The sequence below is a fragment of the Rhipicephalus microplus genome, chromosome 10 (genome assembly GCF_043290135.1).
Source record: "Rhipicephalus microplus isolate Deutch F79 chromosome 10, USDA_Rmic, whole genome shotgun sequence".
Lineage (NCBI taxonomy): Eukaryota > Metazoa > Arthropoda > Arachnida > Ixodida > Ixodidae > Rhipicephalus > Rhipicephalus microplus.
The window spans coordinates 11011567-11028707 of NC_134709.1; the positions used below are offsets into that span (position 1 = coordinate 11011567).

Consider the following 17141-nt stretch of genomic DNA (forward strand, 5'->3'; position numbering starts at 1 on the left):
GGCCATTTGTCTGCGGGTGGTAAGCAGTAGTTTTGCGGTGGACAGAAGGGCACTTCGTCAGAATGGCTTCGACGACTTCCGACAAGACACGGCCTTGATCGCTGAGAAGCTCTTGGGGTGGTTCGTGGCGCAGTATGAATCGATGCAGCAGGAAGGACGCAACATCACGCGCAATAGCCGCAGGGAGAGCGGCGGTTTCGGCGTATCGCGTTAAATGATCTATGGCGACGATGGCCCAGCGGTTACTAGCCGACGTCAGAAGAAGTGGTCCATACAAATCGATACCTACGCGCCCAAAGGGACGGTCAGGGCAAGGTAACGGTTGCAGACCAGCGTGCGACATGTGTGCTGAGAGTTGGCAAGTGAGGCAAGAGCGAACGAACTGCTGCACGTAGCGGTACATCCCACGCCAGAAGTAGCGTTGTCGTATGCGACGGTAGGTTTTGAATACCCCAGAGTGCGCGCATTGCGGATCAGAATGGAAGGATTCACATATCTCTGACCGCAGACTGCGGGGTATCACGAGTAACCACTGCCGGCCATCGGCGTCGTAATTGCGTCGGTGTAGAAGGTCGTCACGGATGGCGAAATGGCGAGCTTGACGACGCAAGGCACGCGTGGATGGCGTTGCGGATGGATCAGAGAGCAAGTCGATGAGCGGGCCGATCGAATTATCCTTTCGCTGTTCGGTAGCGATGATGTCAACATCAATGGCAGAAACAGCAGCCGAGGATACTGAGCAGAGCACATCACCTTCAGGCAGAGGGGAGCGCGAGAGGGCGTCGGCGTCAGCATGCTGGCGTCCGTTGCGGTACAGCACACGGATGTCGTAGTCTTGTAAGCGAAGAGCCCAACGGGCGAGACGGCCTGAGGGATCCTTTAATGATGAAAGCCAGCATAGTGCATGATGGTCGGTGGCGACATCGAATGGGCGACCATACAAATAAGGTCGAAACTTTGTAAGGGCCCAGACGATCTCCAGGCACTCTTTCTCCGTGACGGTGTAGTTTGTCTCAGCTCTCGCGAGCGTACGACTTGCATATGCTACGACATATTCAGAGAATGCTGGTTTGCGCTGCGCCAGGACAGCGCCGAGGCCTACACCGCTGGCGTCCGTGTGCACCTCCGTTGGGGCTGTAGGGTCCTAGTGGCGTAGAATGGGAAGCGACGTCAACAAATGGCGGAGCTTCGCGAACGCGTCGTCGCACTGAGATGACCACGAATTGAGGGGCCCGTTACTTCCAAGGAGCTTCGTCAGCGGTGATATGATCGTGGCAAAGTTTCGTATGAAGCGTCGGAAGTATGAGCACAGGCCCACGAAACTATGCAGTTCTTTGACAGATGCAGGTTTGGGGAATTCGGCCACGGCCAGAAGCTTGGCAGGATCAGGAAGAATGCCGTCTTTGGACACGACGTACCCCAGAATGGTGAGTTACCGTGCTGCAAAGCGGCACTTTTTCAGATTTAGTTGCAAGCCGGCATTGCTCACACGTGCGAAAACTTCTTTCAGACGTTGGAGATGCGTGGAGAAATCCGGAGCGAAGACAATGACATCGTCGAGGTAACACAAGCACGTGTACCATTTCAAGTTGCGCAGAATGGTGTCCATCATGCGCTCAAAAGTCGCAGTTGTATTACATAGACCAAATTGCATGACGTTGAACTCTTACAAGCCGTCTGGCGTGACGAAGGCAGTCTTTGGTCGAGCGTCTTCAGCCCGAGCGCAGATCAAGAGAAGAAAAAAAATCGGCTCCATGAAGGCTGTCAATCGCGTCATCAATGCGTGGCAGAAGATAAACATCCTTGCGAGTGATCTTATTGAGCCGTCTGTAGTCCCCACAGAACTGCACAGAACCGTCTTTCTTCACAACAAGAACAACAGGAGATGCCCATAGACTGTCCGAGGGCCGAATAACGTCGCGTCGGAGCATATCGGCAACCTGATCATTAATTACTCGACTGTTTACTCGATTGTTTGACATTCCAATCTTGTGTGAATAGGTCATCGCGTATGTACAAGCAAGAAATTTATTGATTTTTCTCAGTTTTCTTGCTCAATGTAAAACAAGAAAAAGATGTGCCCTCTCCCCTCACCCATATGAAACCCCATGTACACGAGAAAACTAAATAAATTTAAAGAATTGCGATTTCTCTGTTATGTGTGGTGCACTAATAGCTTGCTCACATTAGCAGCAGCCTAGACTGCACCGTTTTCTAGCCATGTTTGAAAAGTGTTGCAAAGCCACTGTAACACAGCTGTCATTAAAAATATTAGTTGTATCAAGCTATAAATAGGCTCTAAGAGCCTCACATGTGACTCTAGCAGGTGCCAGCATAATTTATTTTGGGCACTTAACTCTTTCAAGCGTGACCCATCGAGAACCATTCGCTAATGCATAAAATTTAACCATTACTCAAAGGTACTCTATGTTCGATAGCAACAAACATAATCATAGAATAGTTTGACTTGCGTGCTTTGGCGTAATGAAAGTTAATTAACTGCTAATTAAATATATTTTTCTCCTGACATCATTCATGTTCCATATTTGTATAAAAATAATCAAACTTCAGCATATAAATATGGACAATTTTCTTTCTAGTTACAGAAAAAGCTTACCTCAGATAATTCAGATGTGTTCTCTAGCCCTTATATGTATTGCTTAATAGGATGAAACTCTTGTTGATTTCATCATATTTGGTCACAACCCAGTTCTTTCGGATGATCGCAACAAGCGCAAGGTGCTCCAGATGTGCATTGTGAAGGAGCAAAAATGGGGTTCACGAACAACCAAACTGAGTGAGCGCAGTGATCGTGCCCTTTGTGACCACAGTTTCATCCACCACAAATGTGGCACTCGTTAGCTTCATTTAACAGGAGCACAACACCCCCAACTCAAACATGCTGGAAGCTGATGAACATGAGCTGCAAGCCAACAAAACGCTCACCAGCTACATTTTGGAGGAAAAAAGCTCTGCTGCCAGCCATTTTTCCAGCAAAAAAAATTATCGCCATGTTCATGAGGTCATGTTTGTGGTGGCGGTACTCAGCCCTTCGACAGTTTTCGTCACACATGTAAGGCATCACCTAACAGGCACGAAAGTTTTCACCGTACATGCACGGCACTGTCTGTTTGTTTAAAACATGCGTCTTTTTCTATCACTTCTCTTACTTCGCATGTGCTGCCAAGCTTTGAAAATACGTGTTTATTTATTTATTTTATGTGCTGATGTGTTTCCGTCTTTTTTATTTTCTTTTTTTTTCCCAAAACGGTGCACCAGCTATCGCTTGCACATTCGAGCTCGCCCATTGGGTGGCTGATTTGAAAACTTTTTTTTTTTTTTTTCGATCATTCCTGTCACTTTTCATGTTCTTCCAAGCTTCCTCAATACGTGAAATTTTTTTTGTGCCGATGTCCTTCCGTTTCTCTTTTTATTTACATCTTTTTTTTTTCTTTCTAAAGCGGCGTGCCAGTTTTTACTTGCGCATCTGAACACGCGTACGTGGTGCGGCTGGTTCCAGTTTCGTCCTTAAGGTGGCGATCGCTTCCTACGCTCACAAAGCTGATGGCTGTCAGGTTTGTAATCTCTAAAAGGGTGACCACTTCTTACTCCCTTGTTTATTTATTTCCTAGGCGCAACTACATTTGTTTCGGTGCGGCGCTAAATTACACAAACGATGCTTCCGTGGCTGTGTTTCCAGTTTTGGGGACTCGGAAAAACTAATTCAGCCTCGTTAACAATAAAAATGAAGGATTATTATAGCTTTTCCACTCCTTTTGTTTTCCAGATGGGCGAACAACCCAACAGTTTTCTTCCACGCGTTCGCATGCGCAGTTCACTAACACCATGAAAGTGCACGCTGGTTGCTCTGTTGCCAGGGAGTACAGATATGGTTCTTTTGATGTGGACTTCTCCTCAAATGACAAATTAGAATCTGATTCACTGGATGTCAGTTCGTCAAACGGGAATTAGCCAACTGTTCAGACTGGAATGATGATAAAGAAGCAACATCTCGAAAGCATGCGCGGTGAGATGATCCGGATCGGATAAAAAGTGACTATTTCCCAGTGTTAAGTGTTCGAGGAAAAACATTTTTTTTTGTACCGGAGAAGTACCCTGGTATACTTATTTTTGTAGATCTATAAGCTATTTTTAATGCAATGCGTAATTTTTATTTATAAAAAGTCGTGCAAGTGTTTGGGGAGGGGGGATTTTGTATGTTGTTACCCACGAATAAACCGTGTGTATGTAACAAAAAATATTTCGTCACATTGAGGTCACAAAACAAAATTTAAGAAAATTTTTTTTCTTGACATAGAATGACATAGAAAATTTATTTCAGCAATAAATAATTACACATTTTTAGCACGCATTTCACAAAAAATTGTGACCCTCAGAGGGTTAACAAAGAGAGTTCAGAGCACATTTCGGCTTTGTACTGGGGGTTTCGAGTTGCAGTGAGACTGTGATCAAAGTCGTGAATGATAAAAATTATGAGTTTTACACTGCTATAATATAATATAAGTACTAAATACACATATATTTATTAAAAACAAAACATGATGATATATGGTGTTTTTTGGTGCAAGGGCCATTTGATGGCCAAAGAGCGCCAGCAAAAACAAAACAAATGCATTCGTCTAATGGACACTTGTTTATTACTTTCTCCGTACTTTCAATAATTCAGTATTCAGTTAATTCTTAAGTTTTTCCTGATCTCATTAAATTCACATTACCAAGCTTTTATTGTATATTAATTCTGAGAAAATAAAATTATGTATGGCTCGCATAAAGCAGCTTGTCAAATGTGGTAGTGCCTTCACAAAATTATCATGTGTAACAATTCATACACTGCAAAACTTAAGCTAAATAAAGGCATACTTTTACTATTCGGGAGGTTCAATTCATCCAAACTATACGTACATTGCTCTTTAGCGACTAGAAGATGCAGTAGAACAAACATATTGTGTACAAAGTCGTGTAAAAAGTGCCCCAACGAGTTAAGGGGCATAATAACTTTGCATAACAACTCAAATGGCAAAACACTATAGGCGGACTACACTCAAACCTCGATATAACGAACCCTGATGTAATGAAATATTGGTTATAACAAAGTAAATGAACAATAGTCTTGCAATAGATATAGTGTCAACTATATGTACCTTTAATTTTCGAAATACATGCAAAACGAACTTAATTTTGTGTAAGATAAAGCATTGTTATATGGAGGTTTGAATGTACATTTCAACAACATGAGTGGAGGCTTTAGTAAGGCAGCAATAGCACAAATGAGGCAAGTCTTGTCATTTAGCCTTGCTGTGTACAAAGAGAGCTCCATGTAGCTCATGCAGTTACAAACTCTTACCTCTACAAGCACAACCCTTTTTGCCGAGTCTCCAGTAAGAAGTGAGGCGTAGCGACTCGACTGAAAAAGGAAGTCTTCAAACTCCTCAACTTGTCCGCTGCTTCTTCCAAAATCCCAGTTTGTATTGAATTCTAAAGAAATGAAACACGGGTAGTACGAACCCACGACACAGGATTTAATCAAAATAAAGGTTACTCAATAATTACCTTCATAAATAAACACCCGGCTACGGCAGCTGCATTTTCGATGGAGGCAAAAATGCTGTAGGCCTGTGTGCCCAGATTTGGGTGCACGTTAGAGAACCCCAGGCAGTCTAAATTTCCGAAGCCTTCCACTACGGCGTCTCTAATAATCATATGGTGGTTTTGGGGTGTTAAACCCCACATATCAATCACTCTCCACATTAGTTATGTTAAATACAACTTCTGCTCCCAAAATATTACAATGTCCTGTAGTAATATACAAATGCACTTTGTACAAGAGTAACAATGAAAATGGTATTAGTCACATGATGACTTAATTACTGTATATCTCAGTATAAATTTACATGATAATTAGCTAAACTAATGAGGATGATAATGGCATTCAAAAGCAGCTTACACAATCAAAATGAGTATGAAACCAAATGGCTGTGCTTCTAGCATTGTTGGTCTTTGGGGCAGGATTGAAATGGTATTAAGGGGTTTGTGACAATTTTAGCGTGCAGTGGTCAATACAGTTGCACATGTTATTTTCAGTTTAAAGCTGCTAAGTACTGGCTGAAAATTTTGCTGAAAGATCGGGTTTCCTGTTTCTGGGTCTTGTAATGTAACAAATGGCACTGGCATGGTTATTTCATTGGTTTTTTTTTTTTAGAAAAAGAGTGCAAAATTGCCATCATTTATGGGAAGCAAATCTAAACCAATGTTGACGTGTGCTTCACATTTCACATCCATACTGATGGGGGCAAGAGAGGCATCGAATTCTCAACTTTGAAATTTCCTACCATAATGGCACAGCATTAAATCCTTATTTCTAGCCATCTGCTAAATACAGGTCACATCTGTTGTTATTTCCCCTCTGTATTTCTTGTTTTAAGTGCTAGAAAAATAGCCATATCAAGTTTTAGTTACTGAAGATAACAGAAAAGGAAGAAAAAGAAAAACAAGGGCCTTGTTTCAATATTTGATTACAGAAACCTTTTATTCAAGAAATTTGAAATAAAAGTACCTCGCAAATTATACTTGGAAAACTATCTTTTCATTGTTTTGCAGTAACTAGGGTTCTAGTGAAAGTGAAACCGGATGTCAATATTGCATTTCTTAGACTTTGTACTGAAACATTTATACTAAAATGACAGTGCAATGTCATGAATTTTAATATATTTTTCTTCATTCAGGCTGTTATCAGTCAGGAAAAGGTTGTAAACCTGGATAAAGCCGACTCTTTGGCTCTGTTAGAATACAGTTTATAGTATATAACTACCAATAAAAAAATCATAATAGTACTAAAAAGACCAGTAAAAAAATTTACCAAAAATGCAACTAGCAAAAATAATATGATCCACTGTATAGCATGTCCCTTCCACAAATACGTTGAATTACTCCGATTTCATGACAACACAACGACTGTCGGCCACGTCTATAGCATAATGCTTTCTATGCAGCATACCACAGCATGCTATATAGCACACCACGCCTTCTCAATAGCATAGCATACCCGTTCTCGCAGTAAGGGAAACTGGGTTGATCCATTCGCAGATGGTAAAGCCTTCTTCTGCTGCAAGGCAGCGTAGCGTCGCTGTTTTTCCCGAACCAGCAGGTCCGCAAAGAAGAATGACTGCACCTGCATTCTGAAAACGGGGAGTGCGATGTGTTTCACTGGCTTTATTTCGCGCCACCGTTCACTGAGCGTTGACTCTCACAGAAAATAGGTCTTACTGCACTTCAAGAAAATATAACACTTTAACTAGACTCGGTCAGCATTGATGTAGCATTTCATAAGTCATGCTTCACGACTCCATCCCCATCACGACTCCATCACTGGGGACCTGTGATGTGCTTTCGAAACCACGGGTAAAAAAAAGCTAGATTAAAATAAAAGATGCATTAATTTTCCATAATTTAATACCACATGAATTGGTGTAATATTGAGCTGATACATATAATCATACATATTCAGCTGATGTTTACACTAACCTTAATGATGAGTATGTTTTTAAACTTTTTGTGAAGCCCACATATAATTTCAAAATTACTTTTGAGTTACTTGAATAAGTGTTGCAGGACCCCTTTAACCATGAAGGTTTCAGTGGATAGAAGAAAACAAAACCTTAAGGGACGCTTGAGCTTCGCCTTCAAGAATAGAACCCTGCTGTGGTGGTCTAGTGGCTAAGGTAATCGGCTGCTGACCCGCAGGTCGCAGGATCGAATCCCGACTGCAGCGGCTGCATTTTCGATGGAGGCGGAAATGTTGTAGGCCCGTGTTCAGATTTGGATGCACGTTGAAGAACCCTCATGGTCGAAATTTCCGGAGCCCTCCACTTGGCATTTCTCATAATCATACGGTGGTTTTGTGATGTTAAACCCCACATATCATTATAATCCTCAAGAATAGAATTCAATAGCGTAATTGGGCATTGCGTATATCGCCTTCTGAACTGCTGACATAGGTTCGGTACTTTGTGCACGTCTCAACCATGCTGTAAAGATACAAATCACTGTATGCCTATCATTGGTCGTTTCAAGCTATCCCAGAATGCCTACAGCAAGAACAGTTGTTAAGTGCCCACTACGCCAACATACCTTTTTTGCAAATCAGCGAAGGGCCCACTAAACGTCTGTAAGGCAACACGCAAACGTATGCCGCTACTCTTCTTCGTTGATGTTTTTGCAGCTGATGATTAATTATGTCCGAGCACTGTGCAACTGTTGGGCCTTTAAAAGAACCATTTGTTATACAATCCAATGTTCTGGCATGATTCTACGTTTCTGCCATGCAATCTCACATTGCATTGAGCAGACTATTTCCACTAAATGATAATCACATAGTGTTTTTTTCCAAAGCTGTTTAAACAAATAGCATAGCTCTGGGGTAGTACATCTGCTTGCCTCTAGAGGGCCTGGGTTCATATCTCATTCATACCAAACATTTTATTTATTTATTTTATTTGCATTTTTCTGCACTTTTCGGTTGTGGACAAAATGATTTTTCACTCATAAGCAATGATGTCAACATTAACAACAAGTTGAACAACAAAGCTTGTGTGAAACGAGCTATTTCATACCATCGCATTAATAAGTAAAGCTACTCCATACTTTACCGTTGCAGAGGCTTTGAGTTTTTCCTTGAAGCAACGAGAAACTTGGTCCACTTTATCCCGATTGACAGCTAAATCGTCCTGCAAAACAAAGATGTTCCATAAGTAGTACAGGGCCATTTTGAGAGTCACATTTGCACCATGCCAGCTAGCTCGAATAAAGAATTGTGTGTACAACAAGACACTACCCAATAAACATTTCAGTGCGATAAACTTTTTGTGAAACTCACATTGCTACCCTGGCCACATGAAAGCTTAATGAGCAGACAACACGAAGCACTTCCTAACAAGCGACATTCAGGCTTTGACGAAAGGTATGCAATTTATGTAGTGGTGGTGAAGAATTCTTATATTTGATATTTGTAAATAAAGAGAGAGAGATAAATAGAGAGGAAAGGCAGGGAGGTTAACCAAGCTTTGATATTTGTAAAGAACCTAGTGTGCAAAGAGAAAAAAACAGAGGATGCACATAGTGCACAAGTGCTTATTTATGTACAATCTTTGTCTTTCCTTTTCCCCCACTCTGTACTCTCAGCAAAGAGTGCAATGCCGCCTCAGCACAGCTGTATATTATCACCTACCCACCAACTTCTAGTAGTGGGTCGTATGCCAAGGCGAATGTTCACACCACTAAGGAAAGAAGTGCGCGCATGTCCCCGCTCTGGCGAGCAAGCCCAACCGACGCACTTGGTAAGAGCCCTGTTCCTCAGACCTTAATAAACCTTCTTTAGACCCCTGGAGCGACGTGACAATTTGTGGAGGTGCTGGGTAGCCTCTCACGGATGTTTCAGACCCCTCCTGGAAGCTGTACCACAAGTCCAGTGCGAGTCAACACTCCCGTTGATCGGACCAGCCTGCGCAGGATCATGGAATTACCACTCGAAGTTGACGTTACAGTTCACACCAGTATGATGAGCACATCCATTCAAACCACTTTAACAGGTATGGAAAACCCAACAGCAACTTGGCACACCTTCGAAACTCCACAGGTTTCGACACAATTTCATGGCACCGAGCTCGAAGACGTCGCGGACTGGTTGGTGGACTTCGAGCACGTGGCTGCCTTGAACGAATGGAACGATGCAGCCAAACTACGACGTGTGTACTTCTACTTGGAGGACGGAGCACGTACGTGGTACCTGAACCAGGAGATGACGTCGTGGCCCAAATTCTGCCGCCGGCTGCTGGATACTTACACAAGTGCTGATCGCCATGAACGAGCGGAACGAGCAATCCTGGCCCGCATCCCAATGAAACTGTCAGCCCAATGAAACTGTCATGACCTATGTCGGAGATATGATGTGCCTGTTCAGACGGGCTGATCAGAGAATGACAGAGGAGAAGTTGCGTCACCTGATGCAGGGAGTTAAGGAGCATGCTTTTGGCTGACCTTGTAAGGAGCCCTCCGAAAACAGTCGCCGAGTTTTAGTCCAAGGCCGTCACAATAAAAAAGATGCTTCAGCATCGATCCACCCTGTATGAGCGGCAAGTGAACAACACGTCTGCTGCTCAAGTTCTCACGGCTATTTGGAGCAACACCGAGTGTCTGTGCGACCTTATCCGCTCTGTAGTACGCGAGGAGCTGCAAAAGGCATCACCACCACTCCCTATGGCGATTTCCATTGCAAGAATCGTCAAGGACGAGATGCAGCAGGCCCTTCGCGACCTTGTGATTCTGGATATCACCACACCCACCCTGGCTGACTACCACCGTGCAACCTATGCGGAAGCCTTGAAGCGCCCTTCTTCCTCTTCCCCACTGTTCGTTAAGGCACCTCCTACAGTTGCACTTCAGTCGACGCAGCCGCTCCGGTACTACGAGAACACATGCACGCTGCCACCCTTCTTTATGCCAGTCCTGCACATCTTGCCGAACAACCAGCACATTACCTCGACGAAAGACGCGCATCGCATCGGAAATTTGATGTTTGGCGCACTCCTGACCGCCGACCTCTGTACTTCCACTGCGGTGAAGCAGACCATTTGTACTGCCAGAGCTTATACTGGCGCCTCGGGCTGCGGAGCTTTTCAGTATATTCAGCGCCTCCTTGGTATGGCCAGTGAGCCCGGGACATTGAGGACTACCGGGCTGAGCTGCGCATGCCACCGCCTTCTGGTTGGCAGTCGCACTCACCGTCACCGAGGCGCTTTTCATCTCCGCCCCAGCGAAATCCTGGCGCGCGGTCCCCCAGTCCCAGCCGGGAAAACTAACGAAAGCGACTTTTGGATGCGAGGTCGCTGGCAGTGGACGTGCTGAACACCTCTGATTGATGCTAGCAGGCAAGGACGTAGATTCGACTGAACGGTATGTGCAGCTTTCTCTGGATATACCGATGCTGATTGACAGCTATGCAGTTGGTGTTTTAGTGGATACCGGGGCTGACTATTCGATACTAAGCGGGAAAATGACCACACTATTAAGAAAGGTAATCACGCCCTGGCATGGCTCCATGATTCAAACTGCTGGTGGCCACACTGTCTCTTCGTTTAAAACCTGCATGAGCAGAGTTCGGGTCTGCGGTTTTACTTTCGTAGCAAGTTTCCTAGTGCTCCGTGAATGTTCATGCGACGCCATTCTTGGTGTTGACTTTCTGCAGGAGTATGGAGCTGTCATTGATCTTCAAGAGCATCGCATCACCTTCTCAGCCCACCGAGTAATCGGCAAGCAGGACGGTCAACAGTGTGCTGGCGTACTTCGTGTTTCTGCTGAAAGTGTTAACGCTCCCTCCAAAGCCAGTGTTACAGTCGACGTCACATGCTGTGGATTGCGAAATGGTGAAGCGATTGCAGAAAGAAATTTTGAATACCTGCTGACTCGAGGTGTTTGTGTGGCTAAGAGTATGGCCGATCTCAACTGCCAGTTACAAATTTCAGTAACGAACACCGGCACCTTATTTGTGACACTTCTTTAGTCTTTGCAGATAAATTAGGAACCGTTTCAACCTGCTGCACGTCGGACGCAGTGGAGGCCGTCGATACGTCTCTAAACAATATCGAAATTAACTCTGACCTCTCACCAGAAAACCAAACAGCACTGCGAAAACTATTGCTTGAAATCAAGTCATGCTTCGCTACTTCCTCTAAGGTGCGCCAGACTTCGATCATTAGGCACAGAATCACCACTTACAACGACCCCCACCAGTACAACAGCAGCTTTACCGCATGTCAATGAAGGAACGAGAAGCCATCCATACACAAGTTTGAGAAATGCTTGACGATGGCATTATCGAGCCTTCTAACAGCGCGTGGTTCTCTCCGGTCATCCTAGTCAAAAAGAAAGACGGAACACTACGTCTTTGCGTCGATTACTGGAAGCTGAACAGGGTGACTAAAAAGAATGTGTATCCGCTGCCACGCATCGACGACTCGTTAGACTGATTACGCCGCGCCCACTATTTTTCCTCTTTGGATTTAAAAAGTGAGTACTGGCAGATTGAGGTTTACAAGCGAGACCACACCCCTGATGGCTTGAATGAACTTCGAGTCCTTCCTTTCCAGCGCAATGGACACCGTGCCCGCCACTTTCCAGCAAATGTTGGAGACTGTGCTCATTGGTCTGAAGTGGCAAACTTGTCTCGTATACCTTGATGATGTAGTCATTTTTTCTGAAACATTCCAGCAACATGTTTCCAGCCTCAGGAGTGTGCTAGAGGCTATTCGATCAGCAGATCTTACACTCGAACCGGAAAAGTGTCACTTAGGCTATGACAAGCTGAAGTTCCTTGGCCATGTAGTGAACGCGAAAGGAGTCCAACCCGATCTTCACAAACTTGCCGCTGTAGCTGCGTTTCCGCCTCCTACAGACAAAAAGGCTGTTCAGTTCTTTTTGGGCTTGTGCGTCTACTATTGACAATTTATTAGTGTTTGTGAAGATAACGGAACCCTTGACTCACCTTACATAAGACCACACACAGTTTGTATGGGCTACTGAGCAACAGGCTGCTTTTGCCGAACTACGACAGCGGATGCAGTCCGCCCCCGTTCTTGCGCATTTTGACGATGATGCTGACACAGAGGTGCACACTGATGCCAGTAACATCGGCCTTGGCGCACGCTCGTCCAGCATCAACATGGCAAAAGATGAGTCATAGCCTATGCCAGCCACTCACTGTCTCATGTTTAGGTGAATTACACAACCACAGAAAAATAGTGTCTCGCAGTACTATGGCCGTTAAAGTTTCGCCCGTACCTCCATGGTCGTCCATTCAAAGTGGTGACGGACCACCATGCCCCCATGCGCTCTGCTGGTTGGGGAACATACGTGATCCTTTAGGACGACTGGCCCTGTGGAGCTTGCGTCTACAAGAATTTGATGTGACCATCGTCTATAAGTCTGGATGGAAGCACGAAGATGCTGATACACTGTCGCATGCGCCCATACATTTAGTCAATCAGGAAGGAAAGAACGATGATGGTTTTCTGGGCGCCCTAAGCTCTTTGGACTTGAGCAGACGGCAGCGAGAGAATGAAGAGATTCAACCGCTCATCGACTATTTAGAGGGTCGTAACAGCGTTACACCTCGCCATCTGTCTCGCGTCGCAACGTCTTTTTGCCTCTGCGATTATGTCCTGTACAAGAAAAACGGCCGTTTTACGAGCCGCGCTTACCTCCTTGCCGTTCCGAAGGACATGCTGGACGAAGTTCTCTCCGCGTGTCATGACGAGCCCACATCTGGTCATTTAGGTTACTCGTGACTGCTCGCCAAAGTATGCGAGACGCACTACTGGCCCGGACTTTTAGCAAGCGTGAAGCAGTACATTGAGAGCTGTCGTGAATGCCAGCGTCGCAAGTCACCACCAAGCAAGCCGGCAGGATTACTTCAGCCAATCGATCTACCTCACAAGCCATTTGACCAAGTCGGAATGGACGTTCTTGGCCCATTTCCTTTATTGACCAACGACAACAAATGGGTCATTGTTGCAACTGGCTATCTGACACACTATACTGAGACAGAGGTGATACCACGAGCCACGGCTTCTGAGGTAGCGGAGTTCTTCAAGTGCCACATTGCTCTGTGCCACGGTGCTCCATCTACAGTGATAACCGACAGAGGAACAGCGTTCACTGCACATCTTATTAAGTTTTTCAACTAAGTAACACCAGGCATTGATTGACGACTGCTTACCATCCACAGAGCAATGGGCTCGCCGAGCGACTAAATAAGACAGTCGCAAACATTATCTCCATGTACATCGACGTCCAACACAAAACATGGGATCGCATTTTGCATTATGTGACGTTCACTTATAACACCGCCGTTCAAGAAACAATGCGATTTACACCGTTTCACCTTCTCTACAGCCGCAAAGTTCAGACGACGCTGGATACCATGCTTTCTTGTGAAGACGCCGATCGATTAACAACTGACACCAAAGAATTTGCAGAGCGCGCTGAATAACTCGCCAGCTCGCCTGGCTACACATTGGTCAGCAGCAACAGGTCGATGAATGACGTTATAACATGCGTCAACAATGATGTATCTTACAGTTCGTTAGACCAAGTTCGAATTTCGACCCCTGTTTGTCACCGTGGCCTCTTTAAAAAGTTGCTAAGCAGATACTTCGGTCTATACAAAAGTGTTGCGCCCCGTCAGTGAAGTAAACTACGAAGTGGTTCCGGACACTGCATTGTCAGCATGGGTACAACAAAGACAGCTGAGCTCTGACATTGTTCACGTGCTGCACATGAAACCTTATTTTGCGCGTTCCTAAAAGAACATTTTTCCTGTGTTTTTTATTTGTGCAACAGCTATTGCTTCATCATTGGTGAACTGTTCACGTTTATCATTTAACTATTAGTGTCCTTTTTCATTGTTTAAGCTGTTTTGTATTTTTTAAGGTTTTTTTTTTGCAATAACTTTACAGTATCGACACGATACTCTTTTTTTTTTCTTTTGGAGGAGGAATATTGCCACCTACCAACCTACTTCTAGTAGCGGGTCGTATGCCAAGGCAAAGGCTCACGCCACTAAAGAAATAAGTGCGTGCGTGTCCCCCCCAACCGACATGCTTAGTAAGAACCCTGTTGCTCAGACCTCAATAAACCATCTTTAGGCCCCTAGAGCGACGTGACAATATGTTATACTGCCGTTGTGAACAACGGTACCACATATTTTGTGCCTTTTTTCTCTTTTTGTTTAGAATACATCACAGAGCTTTCAAATGAGCATTCAGTGATGAGGTACAGAACAAACAGTAACAAAAAAAACACAGGCAACGTACACAAAAGTACAAAACAGGCCAAAAACGGTAAAGCAGTGTCCCAATGAAAATTGTTACACAATAATAGAATGTCTAGCTAGTCCACAAGTACACTGTAAGCAAGTGTATTAATGTCTGTTTAGTTGCTCACAAAAATGGTTATGGTCAGTGATTATGACAACGGCTTTGAAAAGATCAATCTGTAGTGCAATGGCACGTGGCAGTGCAGATGAATTAAAACCTTGGCTAATTCCAAAAATATGCACAATGCTTAGGCTATTTACTAAACGTGATGTGCGCATTATGACATTAATGGGTAATTGATGACATTGCAGAACATGGACGTATTTATGAAACAGACATAAAAGGAAGTAGAGCGATGGGCCTCTAATTGCTATAGATTTAGTTCTTGCTTGAGGTTAGTAGCACTGAAATATCCATTGTAGTTGAATTATGTAAATCGAGTAGCCCTATTTTGTGCTGACTCTGCCTTGTTGATAAGGCATTTCTGATGAGGAGACCACACTGCTGAGGCAAAATTCCAGCTGTGGGCAAACAAAGGTTTAATAGGCTTTTATCTAAGTCAGAATGATGCAAGTTACGGTGCAAATATCCAAGTGTTTTAGATGCCTTAGCACAAACTGTAGTTATTTGCTCTTTCCAAGGGAGCACAGAGATTTAATTTATTCCTAAGTAAGTGCATGAAGAAGCTAGAGGCTGCACTGTATTACCTATAGAATAAGAAAAGTTATACGTAGAATGGTTACGACTGAATGAACCTACCTTGCCTTTAATTGAGTTAAGGGTCATTAGCCATTTGTCTCACCAGTAACTCATAGCTTCAAGATCGTTTTGAAGGATTTGATGACTGTCGGTATTTTTTATCGTCCGGTAAACAAAGTTTGCTTCCGATGTTTGTATTCTCTTGAGAGTATAGCTCAGTCTACGCGATACTGTAGATAGATGGGAACGAAATAAACGGAATAACGTAACAAGAACAAACAACACTTTACGGCCGCGCGAAGGACAGGGACAGCTAGGAATGGTACACATACAACCACACGTAGCACTGACTGGCCACTCCAGTTGCGACTCAACACAATATGCTAAACCAACCAGCCAACAAATTCACTCTTCACTTCATGGATGCTTACACGACTCTTTGGAGCGAATTTTTCCACCCAGGAGCCTCCATTGATGCGGGCAAGTGATTCCACTGGATCCGACGTAGCCAGATCCGCGGGACCGCCGGTGTCTTTTGGAGCTGGCCGCTTTCTTGTCACTCGCTTGCGGGTGCTTTGATTCGGTGGCGGCTCCAAACAAAATCCATCGGCGGGTTTGACCCACTTCGATATCAAACCGTAGCGGGAAAATGAAACACAACGAAACGCCGAATGAGAATCTGTAGCAGAAGCGCACCGCAAGAGAGAATGCCTATGCGACAGATACAAAAGACTTACGCTCATCTTACGCCGCACCAACAGCAGGGCGCATGCGATACCTTCGAGTTATTACATTAGGCTAGATAATACAGTTTCTCGGAAGCTGTAATCCATTTCATGATAGTCGCGAAAGCGAGCTTCGCAGCGAGAATTCAAAGGAAAACCGTCTTGCAACTTGGATTTGATTTCATACTTGACTTGACTTAGTGCTCTAGTCAGAAATGTACAATGACGTCAGAATTGACCTTCGTAAGCACTAGGTGGCCTCAGTGGTGAGCGAACTAACACAAGGACACAATAAAAGTTTCGAAACTCTGCTGTGGTTTACTGATTGTCTCGTTTTATGTTAACTAAAAAATGCACCACTAAAAGCTTGAGACAATGTGATAGGGAGTTTCACTAGTCGTACGGTTGATGAACTCTGCATTCTTTCGGGAGCACGTGCACTAGTGTGCTAGAACTATTACAAGGCGGTGAGACGGTCTCCTGGCCTCCATCTAGGTCCCATGACCCCAACTAGGACGCGACTGCTGCGACACGGACCTTTTTGACCCGGTTAGAATAAGCTTTTTCGTCTATTCTCACCGGGTTGCAGCAGTCGCGGCCCCAAACTAAACCTAGTTGACCATGTGCTTTGGTGCATTCGAGTACTCAGCAATCGACTCGGACGTGTCTGACCAGAGCCCCAGTCACAGCTTTCCGGTAAAACGAGTGGTCTCGCACCATCGGCTTAAGGAACTCCGTTTTAAAAAGAAGTCCTGCTGGAACTCCTTTTCCTTCTGGATCATCGGGCAGTCATTTGAAGAAGCGTTGTGGGGCCTGAAGCAAGCGGCAC

General features: G+C 44.5%; 1 protein-coding gene across 1 annotated transcript in view; it reads right to left on the reverse strand.

Moving 5' to 3' along the window:
* Positions 1-16464, reverse strand: part of Rad17 (Rad17 checkpoint clamp loader component) — a 34039-nt gene extending 17575 nt beyond the window's left edge. Inside the window, exons 1-5 of the mRNA XM_075875024.1 lie at positions 16325-16464; positions 16019-16210; positions 8667-8744; positions 7064-7196; positions 5366-5496 (exon numbers count right to left, since the gene is read on the reverse strand). Of these exons, the coding sequence (XP_075731139.1) occupies positions 5366-5496; positions 7064-7196; positions 8667-8744; positions 16019-16210; positions 16325-16330 (540 nt within the window). The 5' untranslated portion in view covers positions 16331-16464. The remainder of the gene's footprint in view (positions 1-5365; positions 5497-7063; positions 7197-8666; positions 8745-16018; positions 16211-16324) is intronic.
* Positions 16465-17141: the final 677 nt, after the last annotated feature.